The 21,329-nt window shown below is 40.4% G+C and overlaps 1 protein-coding gene across 2 annotated transcripts in view; it reads left to right on the plus strand.

Annotated features, from left to right (window-relative positions):
- Positions 1-2,035: 2,035 nt before the first annotated feature.
- The window catches only part of etaa1a (ETAA1 activator of ATR kinase a), a 36,931-nt gene continuing 17,637 nt past the window's right edge, over positions 2,036-21,329 (plus strand). The window contains exons 1-4 of one of the 2 annotated variants that reach the window (XM_059986169.1): positions 2,036-2,280; positions 8,093-8,230; positions 8,973-9,049; positions 10,113-10,213. In XM_059986169.1, the coding sequence (XP_059842152.1) occupies positions 2,100-2,280; positions 8,093-8,230; positions 8,973-9,049; positions 10,113-10,213 (497 nt within the window). In that variant the 5' untranslated portion in view covers positions 2,036-2,099. Of the gene's footprint in view, positions 2,281-8,092; positions 8,231-8,972; positions 9,050-10,112; positions 10,214-17,919; positions 18,133-21,329 lie in introns of those variants that run through there. The other variant, XM_059986170.1, reaches the window with a different exon arrangement.

The following is a 21,329-nucleotide window of genomic DNA, read 5'->3' on the forward strand; positions in this document are numbered from 1 at the left end:
GAGGGAAGCTGGATTTATTTTAACCAGCGAGTACTGAATCTGTGGAATTCTCCACCACAGATTGCGCTGGAAGCCAAGTTCATGGGTATACTTAAGGCAGAAGTTGATCATTTCTGGGTCAGTCAGGGCATCAAAGGATATGGCGAGAAGGCAGTGTATGGGGTTGAGTGGGATCTGAGATCAGCCAGGATGGAATGGCGACGGGCTAATTTTGCTCCTATGTCTTCTGGTTTTATGGATTTGTGATTTAACAGGTCTGGAATTGGAAGTTGTTTTATGTTTCAGAGGATAGATAAATATATACTAAATATTATAAACTTATTATTTCTTACATCAACAATAACAAAGAAAAGTTCTGTAGGTCTTTCTGCTGGAAATGAGTTAACATCAGCAATATGAGAGCAAATAGGTTCTTAGTTTACAATTCCTTAAGATAAAGTATAGCTGGGTGGGTGAAAGTTCTTTTGAGTAATGGCAAACAATATTGGATAGAATGGCCTCAGTGTAACTTTTAGATATAACAGTTGAGAGAAATGAAGACAATACAGAGGATATCAGATAAATGTATACCTCATACTCAAGTGTAGTGGTTAGCACAATGCTTTATAGGACCAGCTGTAAAAATTGATTGTTCGATTCCTGCCACTGTCTATAAGGAGCTTGTGTTTTCTTCCTGTGACTGATTGGGTTTCCTCCCACATCCCAATGACCAGAGTTAAACACGTCGTGGGCATGCTATTTTGGGACTGGCAGCATGGTGAAACATGTGGATTACCCAGCGGAAACTTCACTGATTTGATTTGATACAAACAATGCATTTCACTGTATATTTCAATGTACCGGTGACAAATAAAGCTAACCTTAATCCCTTCAGCAGGGCAGATAATACACATTTTAATAATTAAAGGATACCCTGTGTCCATGTACTTCCACACATCACAGTTTTCTGCTGTGACTTAATGAAGGGCCCACAGGTCTGTGAGACCAAGTCTTTTATGTTGACAACCCCACTAAAGGCAGGTATATAGATGACATAAACTGATATTCTGGTGGATGTGAACAAGTTGCCAGGTTGTCAAGCACGCCCTATTAAGCTGTAAAGCATTACACTGAGATTTTCCTTATCCCTTCATATGGGCAAGGGATGTCAGGGTAAAATTTTGAAGATGACTAGATGAGTTTTCTCCAGAGGTCCTGGCTCATGTGTACCAATTAAAAAAATGCAAAAAAAAGGATCAGGAGTAGGCCTTTCAGCCTCTCAAGCCTTTTGTGCCATTGAACAAGACTGGCTGATCATCAGCCTCAGTACTGTATTCCTACCCTATCCCCATATGACTTGATTCATTAAGAGTCAAAAAGCTACAGAGATTATATTTAAATACAATCAACCAGTCAAATACAACCAATCAGTATAATAGCCAAAACTTTTGGGGTAGAAAGTTCTGGAGTTGACACCCTCAGAAAGATATTTCTCCCATTTCAGTCCCAAATTGCCAGCCCCTTATTTTGAAACAATGGTTTGGATTAAAAGTGACCTCTAGTTCTAGGGTTCTCAGCAGGGGAAAACATCCTCCGCATAAATATGCACAAAATAATCGAAGAATTCTGTGTGTTTCAATGAGGACACCTCTCATTCTCATAAACTCTACAGATCAGAGGCAACGACTTCTCACTCTCTACAAGTAAACAGACCCGTCATGGCAGGGACCAGTGAGGCGAATCTTTGCTGTATTCCCTCTGATATCAAACGGGACCTTTACGTTAGATCAAAATTGTACACAATACTCTAAATGGGAAGGTAAGTACAGAGGGATAGACCCGGTTTCCAAATTACTTTCTTTTCATACCTTACTTCGGAAACTTCTGTTATCACCTCTGTATGGCAAGACGGAGATTTAAAAATGCGGGCAAATGCCTATCCAATTTGATTGACAGCGATACTGGTAGCCATAGCAACAGCACCACCCCTCGCTGCCCGACGTCGTGAGAAGTGGGATCGGCCGCAACCAATCGGAGAAGCCGAGCTGGCCGGGCGGCAGTTTTCTGTCGGCGGAACAAAGATGTCGGAGGGGAATCAGTGTCAAGCGCCGGTGTGAAGAATGAAAGGGGAGGCGGGCGGCGGCGGCAGCAGCAGCAGCAGGAGAAGGCTAGAGCCACTCCCAAACCCACCGGTCACACCCGAAGACACGGGCATAAGAAATGCCCGGCGCACTCCCCGGACCGGGGGCAACAGGCTGAGCCGAAGCTGCAGGCCTGCAGCAAGGCCCGGGACGGCTGAAGGTGAAAGCACGCTGTCATTTGGAACCCTTCTCCGCCTTTCCCAGACTAACCACCTCCTTACCACTAACCAGCGGGACTGCTGCAGCCACTTACTCTTCTGCCATCTCTCTGCCGATGGAGGAAGATGGCTCACACCCTCCCAACAACTGCATTTCCTCTGCTGCCCTGGTTCCTAACTTGCACCAAAACCCCTGCTGTTGGACTTCCCACTCCCAAACTAGATAATAAATTCTTGCCTTGGTTGTTCAATCCCGACACGGTCTGACCCTCCCTCTTCCAGGTCCCTCTTCTGACCCCTTAATTATCTGAAATGCCTTCAGTTCTGATCTTTTGATCTAAGATGTAAAGTTGCTTTAACATTGTCAGCTGTCGCTCCAGCTACTGAAGTATGCCCGTTTGTCATTGCATAAAATCTACTTTTGATCAAGCTGATTTAATGATTAGTTATGAAGGTTCTTGGATTGGTAAAATGTGGAATAGAATTATCAGTCTGGGTGAAGTTAAGCAGAAGCACGTTTCAGCAATCTTTGATATCTGTTGTATCTATGCTTCTGAATAATAGCAATGACTTAGGGTAAGCAATTAATGAGGATATTTATTTATTAGAATCCTACATTAAAACAGTCAGCTTGGCTCAACTTGTAAAGATGACCAGTGGGTACCCATTCCTATTAATCCCTTTTTGTGGTACTTGATAGTACTACATAGCCTACTATGGCTAAGTGATTCATTGCTCATCTGGACACTTAAATACTGTCAGAACTCCAGATTCAGGTGGTACTTGTAACTGCCTGGGTGAAGAAAGTCTCCTTCATATTCGCTGTAAATCTCTTTTCCCCCATACCCAATCTGTGTCTTGTTATGGAGAAGAATTGTCTTTATATACCTTTCAACATTTTACCTCCCTGCTTTTGTATTCAACATGCCAACTAATTGGGATCTTATACAACTTCTGAAACATATCTATCTATGTTGCCACTTTCAAAGATCTAAAAACTTGTACTCCAAATTACTTCTGATTTTAATGATCTATAAGGCCCTCCCACTTTTGGCCTAACCTTATTAATGCTCCCAAAATTGCATTGCTTCACACTTGTCTGGATTAAACTCATTTTTCAACCCATTTCATCAACACGTCAGTATCATTCTGCAGTCGAAGACTAGCTTCCAAACTACAACAACTCTGTCAATCTTTATATCATCTGTAAGCTTGCTGCCCACAGACAAGATATTCATGTAGAGTGCCTATAAAAAGTTTTCTTTTTTTGGTTTACAACATTGAGTCACGGTGGATTAAATTTGGCTTTTTTGACACTGATCAGCAGAAAAAGACTTTCATGTCAAAGTGAAAACAGATCTCAACAAAATGATTTAAATTAATTACAAATATAAAACAAAACAATTGATTGCATAAGCATTCACCTCCTTCAAGTCAGTATTTAGTCAATACACCTTTGGCAACAATTACAGCCTTTAGTCTGTGTGGATAGGTCTCTACCAGCATTGGACATCCAGACTCTGCAATCCAGACATCCAATCCCTGTTGGTTTTTATAAAACTGCTCAAGCTCTGTTAGGTTGCATGGGGATTGTGAGTAAACAGTCCTTTCCAAGTCCGTGCACAAATACTCAATTGGATTGAGGTCTGGAATCTGACTTGGCCACTCCAGGATATTAACTTTGTTGTTTTTAAGCTGTTCCTATGTAGCTTTGGCTTTATGCTTGGGGTCTTTGTCTTGCTGGAAAACAAATCTTCTTTCAAGTCGCAGTTCTCTTGCAGACTGCATCAGGTTTTTCTCCAGGATTTCCCTGTATTTTGCTGCATTCATTATACCTTCTACCTTCCAAGCGCATGCTGCAGTGAAGCATCCCCACAACATGATGCAGCCACCACCATGCTTCATGGTAGGTATGGTGTGTTTTTGATGATGTGTATAGCATTTAGTCTTATGGCCAAAAGGCTCAATTTTGGCTTCATCAGACTATAGAACCTTCCTCAGAGTCTCCCACATGCTTCTGGCAAGCTCTAACTGAGATTTCATGTGAGTTTTTTTTCAACAGTGGTTTTCTCTTTGCTGCTTTCCCATAAAGCTGTAACTGTTAAAGCACCTGCTATTCTAAATGATTATTAATCCTTTCCCTTAGTATTTTTTCCTGTATCCTCTCTACCACTGCTGTTGGGCTCACAGGTCTACAGTCACCCATCTTTTCCCTGTTGCCTTTCTTTAAGAGTGAAAGATATTTGCTCTCCTCCAATGCTCAGGTACCTCAAAAATTTGAAAATGTCAGCCAGAATCCTAACAGTCTCTTCCCTTTCTTCCCTGTAACAGACTGGGATAAATCTCACCCAGTTTAGGGATTTATCTACCTCTAAATCCACTAAGGCATTAAGTATGTTCTCTTTATTTACCAATAAAGTAATTGTGAGATCTTGAATGTATGTTTATACTGAGCAAATCAACTTAGTAAAATTATATAGAAAAAGAATGGAACGGATTTCTAATTCAGTAAGTTGAACTAGGTCAATTAAGAAGCAGGTTATTTTAGTTGTTGTACAGTGCATTAAGAAAGTATTAATTCATTATTTTGTTGTAAAGGCACACTTAGGAAAGAGTGACCATGATACAGAATTTTCTATTAATTTGAAAGTTATATAATTTATTCTTAAAACAGTATTTTTACTATAAGTGAGGAAAATATGAAGATCTGATGGGATGCTTGCTTGTGGTAGATTGGGGCACTTTTTAAATATATATTCTGTTTTTTACACGATTTGTAATCTATTCAATATACGTATACTGTAATTGATTTACTTATTATTTTTTTCTTGTTATTCTGTATTATGTATTGCATTGAACTGCTGGTGCTGCTAAGTTAACAAATTTCACAGCACATGCCAGTGATAATAAACCTGATTCTGATTCATTTAAAAGGCATGAAAGTAGACAGGCAATTAAAGAAAAGCCTAGTTTTCTAGAAATATATATTTCTTTAAATCACAAAGGCACAGTAGGAAATAATCTAAGCACGGATCACAGAAGAAATTAAGAATATTAGTAAATCTTAGGAAAATCCTTACAAGTTTGCCAAAAAAAAGCAGTGAATCTGAGAATTGAAAACATTTTAGAGTTCACTAAGTGATGACTATGACTTTGCTAAAGAAAGGGAAACAGAATATGATGATAAATCAGTGAGAAATACTGTAAAAATACCAAAAGGGAAAGGCAAACAAAAGTGCAAAAGAGTACCCTGCTGACAGGGACAGGCGAACTTACAAAATCAGTTAAGGAAATGGCAAAGAAATTGATAAATTCTCTGTCTCTATTGACAAAAGGCGGCTCAGGAAAATCTCCCAACGATCCTGGAAAGCTTGTATCTGTGGGATAAGAGAAAATTGTATTGGTAAATAAATATTAATATAAAAGTTAATGAGCTTTATAAATACTAAATACCTGATTATCCTTATTCTAGTATTTGGAAACTGATTGCTATGAAGATAGTGAGTGTTCTGGTTACCACTTGCTGGGAACTGACATGGACCTGATGGATTAAATTAAGAGGGAGTGCAGCTAAGGTTCCCCAGTGGCAGATCTGTAAGACTGAGTAATGCAAGCCACTTATTCTGTAGGATTTTGATTCATGAAAAGCAGCTTCAATATTGTAAGAGGGAAGTAATGCTGGATAAATTGATAATGTTTTCTCTAGCTGAGGACTCTAAAACTAGGTGTAACAACCTCAAATTAAAAGATTACACTTATTTCATTTACAGTTGAAATGAGGCGAAGTGCTTTTACTTGTGGTGTGGTGACTCTTCAGAATTCTCTTCCCCAGAGGACCTTGGTCACCATTTGTATTCAAAACTGAGATCAACAGATTTCTAGAGGGTGGAGGACAGAACAGGAAATTGGTGTTGGGATAGAAGCACAGCTGTGATTTTATTGAACTGTGGATCAGAGTCAATGGGCAAATTGCCTATTATTTCATGAGTGGCTCAATATCAAATTTTGTTTGATAATTACCTCAGTAAAGTACTTTGAGAATTTTCCCAACTTTTAAGTTTATTTGTTAATGCTCTGGAGGGAAAAAAATAACCATATGATTGAGCAAGGGTTAAGAAAGAGTAATTTGAAGCCTTTAGTAGATCCAACCTGGATAAAGAAGTGATGTAAACACAGAAAGTTAAGGAAATAATCCTAATTAAAGGAAAGAAAAAATATGTCTTTCAAAGCCATACCAAACTGTTTTGCAGAGAGTTAGGATCTTTTAGGAGTATGGTCATAATTAAAGCAAATAAGTGTGGGTGCTGGTTTAGGCACAGTCAGGCCTTGCATTTAGCTTTGTAGTAATGTTCATGTAGTCTGTTACGTCGGTGTTGACTGAGGAATAAATGTGGATTAGTTGGTTGCCTGTAATTCCTCTATTAATACTTTTATCTGTACTTGAGGGAGTTGCGTAGCCTTGGTTGTTGCACAGACTAGGCCCTCGTGTCACAGGGTTGTCTGGTTCAGTTGCCCAGGGGAGGAGATGCTGAAGGCAATATGGGAGAGAGCAGGGATGCAGCGGACACATTGAAGTTCTTACTGGGTTGGGTGCTGCCCTGTAGTGTTTGTAGGTGGAAGGCAAGCTGGATTGCATTCCTCTTCAGCTGCACTCAGGCATGATCAGGACTGCTGTATCCTTGTTCTTACAGAAACTTGGCTCCAGGACAACATCCTAATCATCATCAAACTACAGGCCATGACTATCAGGAATTTTGCTTATAGTATTTTTTTGGACTATACATTTTCATTTCTATCATAATTATATGTGCTATGTGTATCTTGTGCTGCATGTGACTACTGTTTATTGTGATTTGCACGGGAGGGTTGCTGTTTTGTTTGGCTGTATTCATGTGTATAGTTAAATGACAGTTGAACTTGATCTTTAAAATAGGATTTGGAAAGAATTATTTAGAATTTCAAGCATAGGAATGTCGAGATGATAGGGCCATCTCCTCTTTCTCCCTAATCACTTTTCCTGCACTATGCTGGTATTAGAACTACAATTCCTGTCCATAAGAGTGACTGCCCACTTGCTAAATTCCTCCCAGCAATACATCAGTTTTGTATACTAGACCATATACTTGAACTGTAATGGACACAGCTGGTGAGAGAGGGACTATGTGCAGGATAGACCTCTCCCTTGCAATGGCCAGTAAGTATGGGTGAGGAGCAGTAACATAATAATCCTTGCCTGGTTAATACTGGGGCAGTATTTGGCAATAGTATCATAATTCTATGACTATGTAGCATTGAAAAAGGTCCCTCAACCCAACTTGTCCAAGCAGACCAAGTTGTTTATGGTTGTTTGTTCCACTTATGTGTGTTTGTCCATCTAAAACTTTCCTGAATGTATACCAGCCTCACTATCTTAAAGAGCAAACACGAGGAAATCTGCAGATGCTGGCACACAAAATGCTGTGTTCCACCAGCATTTTGTGTGTGTTGTAACTATCTTTTAATTGTTGTAATTGTATCCCCCTTTACAACTTCCTTTGACAGCTCATTCCATAAAGCTACCGTTATTTTTATTTCTATTTGTTTAACATCAGTTAAGAATTAACTAAATCCACCACAGTAAGAAAGACTTGTAAAGAAAAGTAGAGTACTTATTTATTTCAGATGCTACTTTGTTAATCTGTAGTTCAAAATAATTCCCTTCAAGGGATTTGTTTTATATCTTGTATTTGTGCGGTATTGTCTGAGTTGGAAAGACATAACCTCCTAAGAATATTTATTTGTGATATTCAAATCCAGTAATATTTCATCTTCCAGAAATATTGTCATATAAAACACCCAAGAGGATATTTAGAAAGCAACATTTCACTGCCAATCAAGAATCTCCAGTCAACGATTCGGAGTTGCAGCAGGATATTTATTGGGATCAGCACTCACCTACCACATTTAAATTGGGTAACGTAGCAAGTTATCAATTGAATGATTTAGACTTAAGAAATGCTGCATTTCCTTTTCTCATTGTTGTTCCTTTTTATCAATTTGTGCATTTGCTCAGTTTTTTAAAAACCTTTTTTTTCTCATTGTCCAGCTTCCTACTCCTAATTGGCTCCAGTTTCAGCATTTGTATATTTTGGATCATTCATCATAACAAATCTGCCCAAGTTGCTCACCATATCTTAATATCTGTCTTATTAAATACCAAAAATTGTGCAATATAAATGTTAAAATTATTCTTATATTTTAATTATTAACATTAAGCTGGCTAGAATTTATTGCATGCATTTTAAACTGTTTTTGTTGTTAGCTATTAGCAAGCTTTACTGAGAAAAGGAAGATGCTAATATGACATTCCATTTCAGGCTGGAAATGTTTGTTCATTATTTGTACAATGTAAAACCATTGTCTTACATTGTTTTTTTTTGAATTGATTAACTCATCTGCTGAAATACTTGCTAGCAGTACTGAGCTATGAAGCATTTGCCTCCATATAACATATTGTATAATATCAAGGCATTCAAATTAAAAATCAGGCCTATTTCTAAAACTTTGGAAAACAGAAAAACCAACTATTAAATTGCTTGAAAAAAGTAACTAGTAGTTATTTCCTTAAAAATGAATGGTGTCAATTTTTATTGAAGCTGAATATTTTTATAGAATGCTATATTAAGTTAATTTAGCCTCTCACCTTCTCTTACAGGTAATGGAAAGAAGTCATCTGGAACTTGTCCACATGTGGTAGAAATATCCGATATAGTTAACCGTATTGCTCCTCAGGTAACAATCTAGGACCCCTTAGCTGTTTTCAAAGTGATAGAGTAAATATGAAATTAACACATTCAAAATTTGCACTTTTTTTTTAATTTTTAGACTCGGTGAATAGAAATTAGCCATTCAGTCCTTCTGGTTTATGTCAGCATTGTGCTGCACACCATCTTCATAATGCTGTATTTCAGTCTGTCTATCAACATAATCTATTAAATTCTCATTTTGATCAAATACTATCATTCTCTGGTTAAAGAACTTTTTGTGGAATTCTCTGGAATGTATATGATGACTCATATTTTTTGATTCTTAATTTTAGGTTCATGCAAGCTATTTTACCACATGTGCCTTCTGAAGTCCTTCAATAATTTTGAACATAGTTATAGAGATATTGAATGATTAGTGTCCAGTGGTTGCTGGTGATTTTTAATCATCCATAGAATGAGCTAGAGAGAATGTTGGTGTATTTTTAACAAGTTAATTCATTAAAGTTAGATATTATCAGCAACCTATTTTAAAATAGAAACTTTAATTGCTTGTTTTAAATTTGTCATTTTACCAATGAACGCACAGGCTACCGATAGTTATTAAATAAGCTAATATGGCATTTGATTAAAAAGTTGTGCAGCTGAGAATGTGTACTTCAGTATGTCTCAAAAAACATTTTTTTTATGCGTGTTTGTAAATAAAAAGGTAAATAGATGAGACAAAGAAGCATAAAGTCAGTATCATACAAATTCTCAAAATATAATGCTGAGAATGCCCAGTAGCACAGGCAGTATATTGATGAGCAGAATAAATATTTCATCACTTTTCATCAGAGCTATAAAATGGTAAAACCTTTTGTATCTTCAATTTTCAGTTCTATCCTGAAACATTAACTCATGTTTCTGCATCCACACACGCTGCCCAAAATAATTACTTGTAGAATTTTGTGACCTTAAATTATTTCTTAAGGCATTTTGCCATTAGCAAGAGTGGCTCCTAAGTGGAATTAATATTTGAGTGCTTTAATTGCTTAATATTATTATTTAAGTGAAATATCAATAATCAGCCTTGTGTTTGGCATAATCAGAGATCTTCTGAAGTACCTTTGAATATCTGGCTAGGAGAAGAGGCAATCCAGTGCAGCCCTGCTGTTTCTTTTCGAGAAAGAATCAAAGCAAATAATTCAAGGTATGTACAATTTTACAGTACAGATGGCTCCTGTTTTTCAAACGTTCGCTTTACGACACCTCACTGTTATGAAAGACCTACATTAGTTCCCTGTTTTCATTAACAGAAGGCGTTTTCACTGTTAATAAAAAAAGCAGCGCACGCTCCTCCCCCAGAACTGCATTCTAGCCACCATTGCTTATACACGTGCCTGTGAGCATCTGTGCTTTACTGTATGTTGATTTATTTTGTGCATCCATTAGCAAGATGAGTTTAAAGGTATTGGAAAGGCCTAAAAGAGCTCATAAGGGTGTTACATTTAGCGTAAAACTAGACATAATTAAGCACTTCGATTGTGGTGAACTAAGTAAGGACAGTGTCCACGCGTTGAACTTGCCTGCGTCCACTGTTCACACTATTTACACGCAGAGAGAAAGACTTTTGAAAGCTGCCGATGTTACTATTGGTTCTGGATAAAATGGAAAGTCTGTTGCTTGAGTGGGTTGATGGGTGTACAAAGCGTGAGTAAGTTATACTTAAGGAGAAATCAGTCTTTTTAATAAGCTGAAACAGAAAGCACTGGACAATGGTGATTAAAGTGTTGCGAAAGTGGAATCTAAAGGCAGTCATGGGTGGTTTGATCGGTTTCTGAAGCGAGGGCAGCTTCATAGTTTAACGTTTACTGGAGAGAGTGCTTTGGCTGATACTGAAGCTTCTGAAAAGTTGCCAGCAGAACTGAAGAAAATAATTACAGTAGGTGGCTATTCGTATAAGCAAGTGTTGAACTGTGATGAAACTGCAATTTATTGGAAAAATTGCCGAGCAGGACATTTATTTTGATAGAAGAAAAGCAGGCTAAGGGACACAAGGCATCGAAGGACAGGTGTTACGTACCCAGTAACTGGGTGTCTTACCAGCAAAGATAGAAGTATCCGTTGGAGTCTGGTACTATTTTCAAAACAGTGTTTATTAGTAAAATATACAAATCAATATCAACAATACAAATATACAGATAATACACATTAGCAATACTAAACCTAAAAGTGTGGGTATAATAATAATAATAATAATAAGCAAGCTCTATCGTTGTCTAGGGAATAATGAATTATCATGGGAAAGTCTAAAGTTCAGTTCAGTTCATGTAGGCTGAGGTAGTTGTTGATTCTTTTGTTGTAACTGTTGGGGAGAGAGAGAGAGAGAGAGCGAGCAAACAGTGACAGCTACAGTCATTCAAACTTTCCTTTACTTTCTTGATCTGTGGATGTGTTGTTGTGGCCATTCAGGTATGACCCCTCTGTCCTTTAGCTAGACTGTTCTTCTATGGTGGACTTGTCACCCAGGCAAGGGTAGACACACACACAAGCCCCCACTGGCCTCGCTATAAACACTGTGTGTTAAAATTGACAGATCCTTCGTTCGGTGTCCGATGCCCCACACTTTTCTCGTGGGTTCCAACACTTAAGCAGTGCTCACTAGTGTGTCTCTTGGTGCATCTGAGGGGTGTCTCCCCAGACCCCTATTCTATTTAACATGGATAGAAAACTGGTTGGCAGATAGAAAGCAAAGGGTAGCAGTGAATGGGTGTTTCTCGGACTGGCTGGAGGTGACTAGTGGGGTACCACAGGGCTCTGTATTGGGACCACAGCTCTTTACGATTTATGTCAACGATTTAGATGAGGGCATTGAAAACTATATCAGCAAGTTTGCTGACGATACTAAACTGGGTGGCAGTGTGACATGCGAAGAGGACGTTAGGAGAATACAGGGAGACTTGGATAGGCTGGGTGAGTGGGCAGATACTTGGCAGATGTCATTCAATGTGAATAAATGTGAAGTTATCCACTTTGGAAGCAGGAACAAGAGGGCAGAGTATTGTCTGAACGGTGTAGAGTTAGGTAAGGGAGAAATGCAAAGAGATCTAGGAGTCCTAGTTCATCAGTCAATGAAGGTGAATGAGCAAGTGCAACAGGCAGTGAAGAGGGCAAATGGAATGTTGGCCTTTATTACAAGGGGAATTGAGTACAAGAGCAAGGATGTCCTTTTGCATTTGTACAGGGCCCTGGTGAGACCACACCTGGAATATTGTGTACAGTTTTGGTCTCCAGGTTTGAGGAAGGACATTCTGGCAATTGAGGAAGTGCAGTGTAGATTCACTAGGTTGATTCCTGGGATGGCAGGGCTGTCTTACGCAGAGAGATTGGAGAGATTGGGCTTGTACACACTGGAATTGAGGAGATTGAGAAGGGATCTGATTGAAAAGTTTAAGATAATTAAAGGATTTGATAGGATTGAGGCAGGAAATATGTTCCAGATGTTGGGAGAGTCCAGTACCAGAGGGCATGGATTGAGAATAAGAGGTCAGTTATTTAAAACAGAGTTGAGGAAGAACTTCTTCTCCCAGAGAGTTGTGGAGGTGTGGAATGCACTGCCTCAGAAGACGGTGGAGGCCAATTCTCTGGATGCTTTCAAGAAGGAGCTAGATAGATATCTGATGGATAGGGGAATCAAGGGATATGGGGACAAGGCAGGGACTGGGTATTGATAGTGAATGATCAGCCATGATCTCAGAATGGCGGTGCAGACTCGAGGGGCCGAATGGTCTACTTCTGCACCTATTGTCTATTATCTATTGACCTCACTTTTATCCCTAATCACAGGGTCTCAGGTGTCAATCAGTTTTGAATGGCTTAGCCCATCAAAGCAGCCCACTCCGGCTGTCCACTGAGGAATTTTAATGAACAGAATGGTACCAAGTAAACAGCCCTCTCCAAATAACAGTAAATCAATGGCTCCTCTTCTCTCTCTTATCAGCAGCAGATGTTCCAACTTGTTTTCCTCTTATCTGTGTGTCTCTCTCTCATTCTCTCTCATGAGCAGCATGGTAACAGTAACAGTTTGTGATTCTCCCAGGGGAGGGGGATATGGGCAACTCTGTACCCTTCTGCCCATCAGAGTTGTTCATCCTTCGTAACACCCCAATCCTTCTAGGAATTTTCACCAAAGGGTAAAATTAACTAGTACAGCGTCTTACAGGATTACAGAGTTTAGCAAAAATACAGAAGTGTTTTTAACAACAAAGCAATACAGATATACCTTCAACTTAGCATCTTGATAACCACTTAGCGATTATATTGTTACTTCCTTTAATAACATCAGCGAGTTGTTTACCTTTAAATTCCAAAACAAACTGTAATTGATTCACAGGCACCTTGTTAACAAGCCATTGTTCTTTCAGCCTGGTTACTGCTTCTAAAACCAATTCAGACTTTAAATTTTCTTTATTCAATTTAGGAACAACACCTTTCCCTTCTCCTTCAATAATATTCACATCACCACCTTTCATCTCCTCACTAACTTTTAACACACCTTCTAACACAAACAACTGAGAATTCTCACTCTCCACTGGTACCAAGATTAACCCTTTCTTTACTGAACCAAGTCCATCTGACCCAAAAGGACTGCACTCCTTTTCAACTAAATCAGATACCTCAGACTTTTCCTGAGTTTCAATACTAGGTTCAGTATCATGTGCATCCACATCTTGAACACACTCAAACGGGACATCTACCTCTTCCAGGCTTTCCATACCAGTCCCTTTTTCAAATTCTAAGTTCCCCTGATCCTCCCAGTTACTCTCTGGGCAATTCCCATCCAGAGTAAACTCAACCTTGCGGGTTAAAACAACTTCATCTGCTAACCCAGCAGACTCCTTCAAGGTAATGGCATCCTTTTCATCTAGGACTGCCCTTATATCATTATTGGGAACACATTTAAAATTTTCATCTTCTTCAAACTGCTCTGTCAAGCCAGACAGATCATCCATATCTAACCCTGGACCTTCTAACTGCCTTATCTGTTTCTCATCTTTACTCTGTGCCTCTATAAAGTCCCTCCTGACTAAGGATAGGTCTACCTCCTCTCCTTTACTCTCTTTCACCTCCCTATTCTCCGCTTCAGCATCCCCTAACCCCTCTTGGTACAGGGTTGCTAAAAACGTCTCAGCCAAATCAACACTGGACTCACTTAAACTGTCCTCTTTCTCAGCTGCCTTTCTCGACATGCTGCGAGTGATCGTGCATGCAGGATAGATCTTAGAATCCAGGGGCGTGTCCTCAGCCCTCACAGGTTTGCTCGTTAATTTCACTGCTGCACACACGTCATCACCTGCTAAATCATTACCAAGAAGGACGTCTACGCCGTCTCTCGGTAATTCTGACCGCACCCCTACTTCGACTGGTCCAGATACCAGGTCACAATTTATAATGATCCCATGCAAAGGCACAGCTTCTGTCCCTTTTCCTATACCTCTTAAAACTACCTCTCCAGTCTCAGGACCAAAATCTAGCACTTTACTTAGGATCAATGACTGATCAGCCCCAATATCTCTCCAGATTCTCACAGGAACTGGGGTCTCTCCTTCTTTCACAGACACCATCCCTTCTGAAGTAAATTTCTCACGCCCCTCTTGTACTCTGTCTACCTTTGCCTTCCTCGTCGATTTGCTAATCGACTCAATACACCCTGTAGGGACTGCCATTTTCCCTTTTCCTGTCTCCTTCTTCGGAGCAAAGCACTTAGATGCAATATGACCAACCTTTCCACAATTATAACAGGTCAAGCCAGGAACCTTCCTGCCAGCCTGCTTGTCCTCCTCCTCACCTTTTCCACTAGCTCCCGGCCTACTCTCTACCTTAGCCGGTGGACTTTCTCTACCGTCCCTACTGCCTTTCTGATAACTCTTATTCGAAGAAAACCTTGACTTGTGGGTTAGGGCATATTCATCTGCGAACCTAGCAAATTCCGATATAGACTTATTCGGCTTCTCGTTCAGATACATAACTGATTTTATCCGAAACACAAACTTTAAATTCCTCAATCAGACGATGGAAATCCTCCTCCACCTTTTCTGCAGCACACCAACGATCCAAGAGCACACCCTTTTCATAGGCAAACTCTGGATATGTCTGATTCCACAGTTTCTTTAAACTCTGAACTTCTGTCTGTATGCCTCAGGTACCAACTCATAGGCCCGAAGGATAGCCTGCTTTATTTCCTCATAATCCTCAGACTCGTCCTTGCACAATGCCACATATGCCCGTTGAGCCTTCCCTTTTAATGCATGTTGTAACAACGCCACCCACTGATCTCTGGGCGACTTCTGATTCACTGCCACCTTTTCAAAATGCAGGAAGTAACTATCAACATCCGTCACCTCGAACGGAGGGACTAACCTAAACTCCCTACGAACATTAAACTTCTCCTCTCTTGAGCCTTCCTCTTGGTCTTTTCCCTGTTGTTTTAACCTCTCCATGTCCAGCGCATGCTGCCTACCCCTCCCCTTTTCCCTTTCCTACATCTCCATCCACCTTTCAGCTTCCTCTTTCCTCCTTTCAGCTTTCCTTTCTTCCTCCTCTGCTTCCAGCTGTTTTAACCTAAGTTCATGCTCCCTCTGTTTCTCTTTCTCCTTTAGCTGGAGCTCATACTCCCTTTTCTTCTGTTCTGCGTCCAACCTTAATTTTTCCAACTCTAACTGAACCACCCCAACAGCTGGTTTCAGGGATAAGTTCCAATACCCCCGGCGTGAACACATCCTTGGATATATAATACTGGGCTATGGCCCTCTGTATCTCCCACTTTTTCATTGACAACTTCACCTCTGTGAGATTTAAACCTTTCACAATATTCACCAAGTCTTGTCTTTTTGGCACTCTCTAGCGCCTTCAAAGTCGGGTTTTCTATAAATTCGTCTACATCCATCTTTGCTGCTTTCCCGTCTGGTTACCCACACAACCAGAACAAATAATGGACTTGTAGCCCAATTCACTGGCCCCCCAGTCTGGTATCAAATCTCAAGACGAGGCCCCAATTTGTTACGTACCCCGTAACTGGGTGTCTTACCAGCAAAGATAGAACTATTTTCAAAACAGTGTTTATTAGTAAAATGTACAAATCAATATCAACAATGCAAATATACAGATAATACTAAACCTAAAAGTGTGGGTATAATAATAATCAATAATAAACAAGCTCTATCGTTGTCTAGGAGATAATGAATTATCATGGGAAAGTCTAAAGTTCAGTTCATGTAGGCTGAGGTAGTTGTTGATTCTTTTGTTGTAACTGTTGGAGAGAGAGTGACAGCTACAGTCATTCAAACCTTCCTTTACTTTCTTGATCCGTGGATGTGTTGTTGTGACCATTCAGGTATGACCCCTCTGTCCTTTAGCTAGACTGTTCTTCTATGGTGGACTCATCACCCAGGCAAGGGTGGACACACACACAAGCCCCCACTGGCCTCGCTATAAACACTGTGAGTTAAAATTGACCGATCCTTCGTTCGGTCTCCGATGCCCCACACTTTTCTCATGGGTTCCAACACTTAAGCAGTGCTCACTAGTGTGTCTCTTGGTGTGTCTGAGGGGTGTCTCCCCAGACCTCACTTTTATCCCTACTCACGGGGTCTCAGGTGTCAATCAGTTTTGAATGGCTTAGCCCATCAAACCAGCCCACTCCGGCTGTCCACTGAGGAATTTTAATGAATAGAATGGTACCAAGTAAACAGCCCTCTCCAAAAGACATAACAGTAAATCAATGGCTCCTCTCCTTTCTCTTATCAGCAGCAGATGTTCCAACTTGTTTTCCTCTTATCTGTGTCTCTCTCTTATTCTCTTTCATGAGCATCGTGGTAACAGTAACAGTTTGTGATTCTCCCAGGGGAGGGGGACATGGGCAACTCTGTACCCTTCTGCCCATCAGAGTTGTTCATCCTTCGTAACACAGGTTTACCCTAACGCCTATTATTAACGTCACTGGTGTTGCTGTCCTTAAGCCTCTACTGGTGTACCATTCAGAAAATGCGAGGGCACTTAAAGGCATTGATAAAGAAAACACTTCCCGTTGTGTTCCGTTCACATTCAAGTGGTTGGAATATCCAAGTGTTTTTTTTCTGAGTACATGAGTAGATATGTTAGTCCTTTTGTTGAAAAATACTGTAGAGAAAATAACCTCGATAATAGGTGTCTTGATTTTGTCGATAATTGTGCTGCTCATCCACCTGGCATTACAGAGTATGGCAGTAACATTCGTGTTGCATTCTTACCACCGAATACGACATTGTTGCTGCAGCCGTGCGACCAAGGCCTAATAGCCACAATCAAGGCTTACTATACGTGAAATGTGATGTGATTTTATTGTAAGTACCATTGACAGAGAGGGCAACTCCGAAGCATCTTTGCGAGAGACCTGGAAACAGTACAATATAAAATTGTCAATCGCCAACGTTGGAGATGCTCTCGATGAGAAATGTCGTTTGGAGGAAACTATGTCCCGAGCAGTGAACGATTTTAAAGGCTTCAAACCATCGATGATAAATATGGCAATAGTGTGTTTGGCTAAGGAGACTGGGTTTGTGGAAGTTGACGAAGATGATGTTGAAGAGGTTTTGGCATCCCATGACCAAGAACTGACAGATACAATTGCAAGAGGAAAGGATAACAATCGAAACCGAACACAGTAGCTAACAGCCCCAAAGTGAAGTCGTCCAGGAACTCAACATGAAGCAGTTGCGTGAGATTTTTGCTGTGATTGACAACGCTGCAATGATTGCAGAAAAGTATGACTATAATTTTGAAAGGGTACGTAGCTTTAGGGCATATTTGCAGGATGGTTTGAGTGCTTACAAAGAACTGTATGATAGAAAAATGCATGAGGAATCAAGCATACTGTCGTTTTTCAAGCCTTCCACACCAGCCATAGCAGACGACGAACCTCGACCTTCGCCATCGATGCAGGCAGACATGGAAGAAGGTGACCTGCCTGCCCTAATGGAAACAGATGACAATGAGATGACACCCCAGTCTCCTCTACCTCCCACCACCCCAACCTCCGGTGACTCAGGCTAACACACCTTCATCAGTGTGCTTGCTGTCTTCCCGATTCTGGTAAGTGAAACTACACTGTACATACATTATTTCTACTTTATATAGGCTGTGTAATTTTATGTATTATTTGGTATGATTTGTTATTTGGTTTGATTTGGCAGCTTCATAGCTTAAAGGTTACTGGAGAGAGTGCTTCTGCCGAGAGAGCTTGCATGAGATTTTCGCTACGGTGGATAGTGCTTGATTGCAGAAAAGTATTTCCACTTTATGTAGGCTGTGTATTTATAGTATCATTCCTGCTTTTACTATATGTTACTGTTGTTTTAGGTTTTATGTGTTATTTGGCATGATTTGTTAGGTTATTTTTTGGGTGTGCGAACGCTCACAAATTTTTCCCATATAAATAAGTGGTAATTGCTTCTTTACGACATTCCGGCTTACAAACCATTTCATAGGAGCACTCTACCATCGGATGGCGGGGGAAATCTGTATTTGAAGTTAACAACTTGAGACTTATTGTGGTATTTTATTTTAAAGCAAATTCTGCTGTAGATATTAACAAAGGCATTATTAATGAAATATTGAATTCTTATTTTTCTTGAGGGGTGGAATTGGAAGGTTGTCTCACAGCAAGCATTTCCTACCTTAGAAGTCTTCTGAGCCATTGCCTTAAATAATTGTATTCCTTCTTGAGAAGGTACTCCCAGAGTACTGTTAGATAGAAAGTTTCAGGATTTTCAGATACAGCAATAATGATGGACTGGGAATATATTTCAAAATGATAATTTGCACCATGGACGGGAAACTGCAAATGGTGATGTTGCCATGAGCTTCATCTCAAGTTCTGGCAGTTCTTTCAGATCGGCCTAGATAAGTGTCTGCATTTGTAGATGGTGCAGCCACTGCATCAGAATGGACAGAATAAATGTGCAGGGTGGCTGATTGGTTGCTCATTTTGACAAGTGGAAAATATTCTGCTGTACACTTGACAGACTTGTAGATGCTGGAAAAGTTTTGAATCAGGCAAATCAATTGCAGCAGCAACCCAGCCTCTGATCTGCTCTTGTTGAAACAATATTTATGTTGGAATTCTGACTGGTGACCCCTCACCACAAAAGATGCTGATGCAAGTGGAGCTAGTGATGGTGATACTATTTAAGTGTTGAAGCCAGTTATTGCTTGGTACAAGCACTTATTTGCTCGTACCTCCTGGTCAAGATGGCGAAGGGAACCCGAATTCCTTGAGCGACGTCTATCAGATAGTCTAAGATACTGCTTATTCCACTTCTTGTATGTGTTTTTTTATATAAATGAATTTCTGGAGCTGTTGGAGCCTGTGATTTACAGTTTGGAGATTGATTGAGTGATCTTGCACTCTGCTGTCTCTGAGAAAATTCCAGGAAAGTGGTGCAGGCCTCAAGGCGAAGCTTGCAGCACATGATCGACTCCATTTCACCAACTGAAGCATCCGTTAATTGCCAATTAAAGTGTTGGGGAGGATTGAAACATCAAATCAAATGCAGAAGGTCTGTGAGTATTCAGCGCCAACTGCCTGCCTTTTGCTATGCAGTGACGGATCTCAGCTGGGTAAGGAGTCTGTAAGAGTCTAAGTATCGCTTGCTGCTGCCAGGTAAGATATCTGTGTGTAGCTGCCTATCACTTGCTGCTAGCAGATAAGGTGACTGTGTGTGACAGCCTATCTCTCTCGCTGCTCTGCCTCTGAATTCGAGTCGTCTGCCTCTTTCGAGGCTGTTAGAGGATGTTACTGAAATTCTGTGATTTATGGATTGGATAGACCTCTCTTCAATTTTATGTCTTTTATATCCTGTGTTATTTGCCTGTTCTTTCTAGTTGCGATTTAATTTTGGCACGATTTGTAAGTTTTTTTGTGCGGGGAGGTTGGGTTTGATTTTCTTCCAGTTGCACAATTTGTTTTTCGGCATGGGGGGGTGCTCTTGTTGCTGTACTTTTCCATGACTTGTTAGTTTTTCGTGTGGGGTATTGATATTTTTCTTTGTTTTGTGGCTATCTGGAGAAGACGAATCTCAAAGTTGTATACTGCATACAGATTTTGATAATAAAATGAACCTTTGAACCTAAATGCTGTCTAGGTCTTGCTTTGTGCAGGCTTGGGCAACATCATTTGCCGAGGGGTTGCAAATAGATTTTTCTGCATTTTACTGGCATTAGTTTATTATTGTCACATGTACCAAGATACAATGAAAGGCTTGTCTTGCACATTGTTCATACAGGTCAAATCATTACTCAGTGCATTGAACTAGAATAAGGTAAAATCAAGAAACACGGGATAAGATGTTGATATCCCCTGTGCCAGTGGGTCATGAGCACCTGTTTGAGACTGCCTTGATGTTGGGATTGGCGCAGCATTGGCACGCAGTGGTTTTCAAATGGGCATCCTCCTTGGTGTTCCAGAGTCAGCTCTTGTTGTGTCCTTCCATTCTCTTGATGCTTTCTAGGAGCCCTGGAGAGGTCTCTTCACTTGATCCAAAGCCATTGACTGCTTCTTTTCTTTGCCTCTGAAGTGGCTCTGATGGCTTGCCATAGAGTCTGACCATGGAACCTAGCTCCTTCAGCAATTTGATGATGAATGTGGCTATAATTCCCCAAAACTCACGTCCAGAGGACAAACTGGTTTTCTAGCCGCGTTGCTGAGCTTCAGCTGCTAGATATGTATAGCATAGTTCCTTGCACATATGCTTCAGCCACTGAATCCTCCCATGGGACTGTGAGTTCTATGATGTAGATAATCTGTAATGAATAGGACCAAAGAACCAACTCAGGCCTAAAACTGATGGTAGCAAAAAGGTGAGTTGTTTATTGACATCCATTAGCATTTTTCAGCCAATGGCTGTGTTCGTCTTTCATGATTTTGGCTTAGGAGGGAGATTAGTTGGTCTTTTTCCTCCTTCCAGGATGAATGCTGCTGGTTTCAGAGCATTGGTCGTTCTAGGTGGCAAGGAGTTGGTTGCTATCCTCTTGGTTGGTCTCAATTGCCGCTGCCAGACTCCTTAAGACCTGATTTTGACACCTCATGTATCTGCCTTGTGTGAGGCTGGATTTGCAGCTTGCCAAGAAATGCTGAGGGTTGCTGGAATCAGGCACAGGGCACAAGTTGGGTCCTCACCAAAGCACTGGAGGATGTATTTTTGTGAGGGAAGCACGCCATATGTAACTCTGAGTTACTTCCATCTCGTATGTCCTTTCAGCTGATTTTCCTCTTCTCAATGCTTTTCCAC

This window comes from Hypanus sabinus, chromosome 12 (genome assembly GCF_030144855.1).
Source record: "Hypanus sabinus isolate sHypSab1 chromosome 12, sHypSab1.hap1, whole genome shotgun sequence".
Lineage (NCBI taxonomy): Eukaryota > Metazoa > Chordata > Chondrichthyes > Myliobatiformes > Dasyatidae > Hypanus > Hypanus sabinus.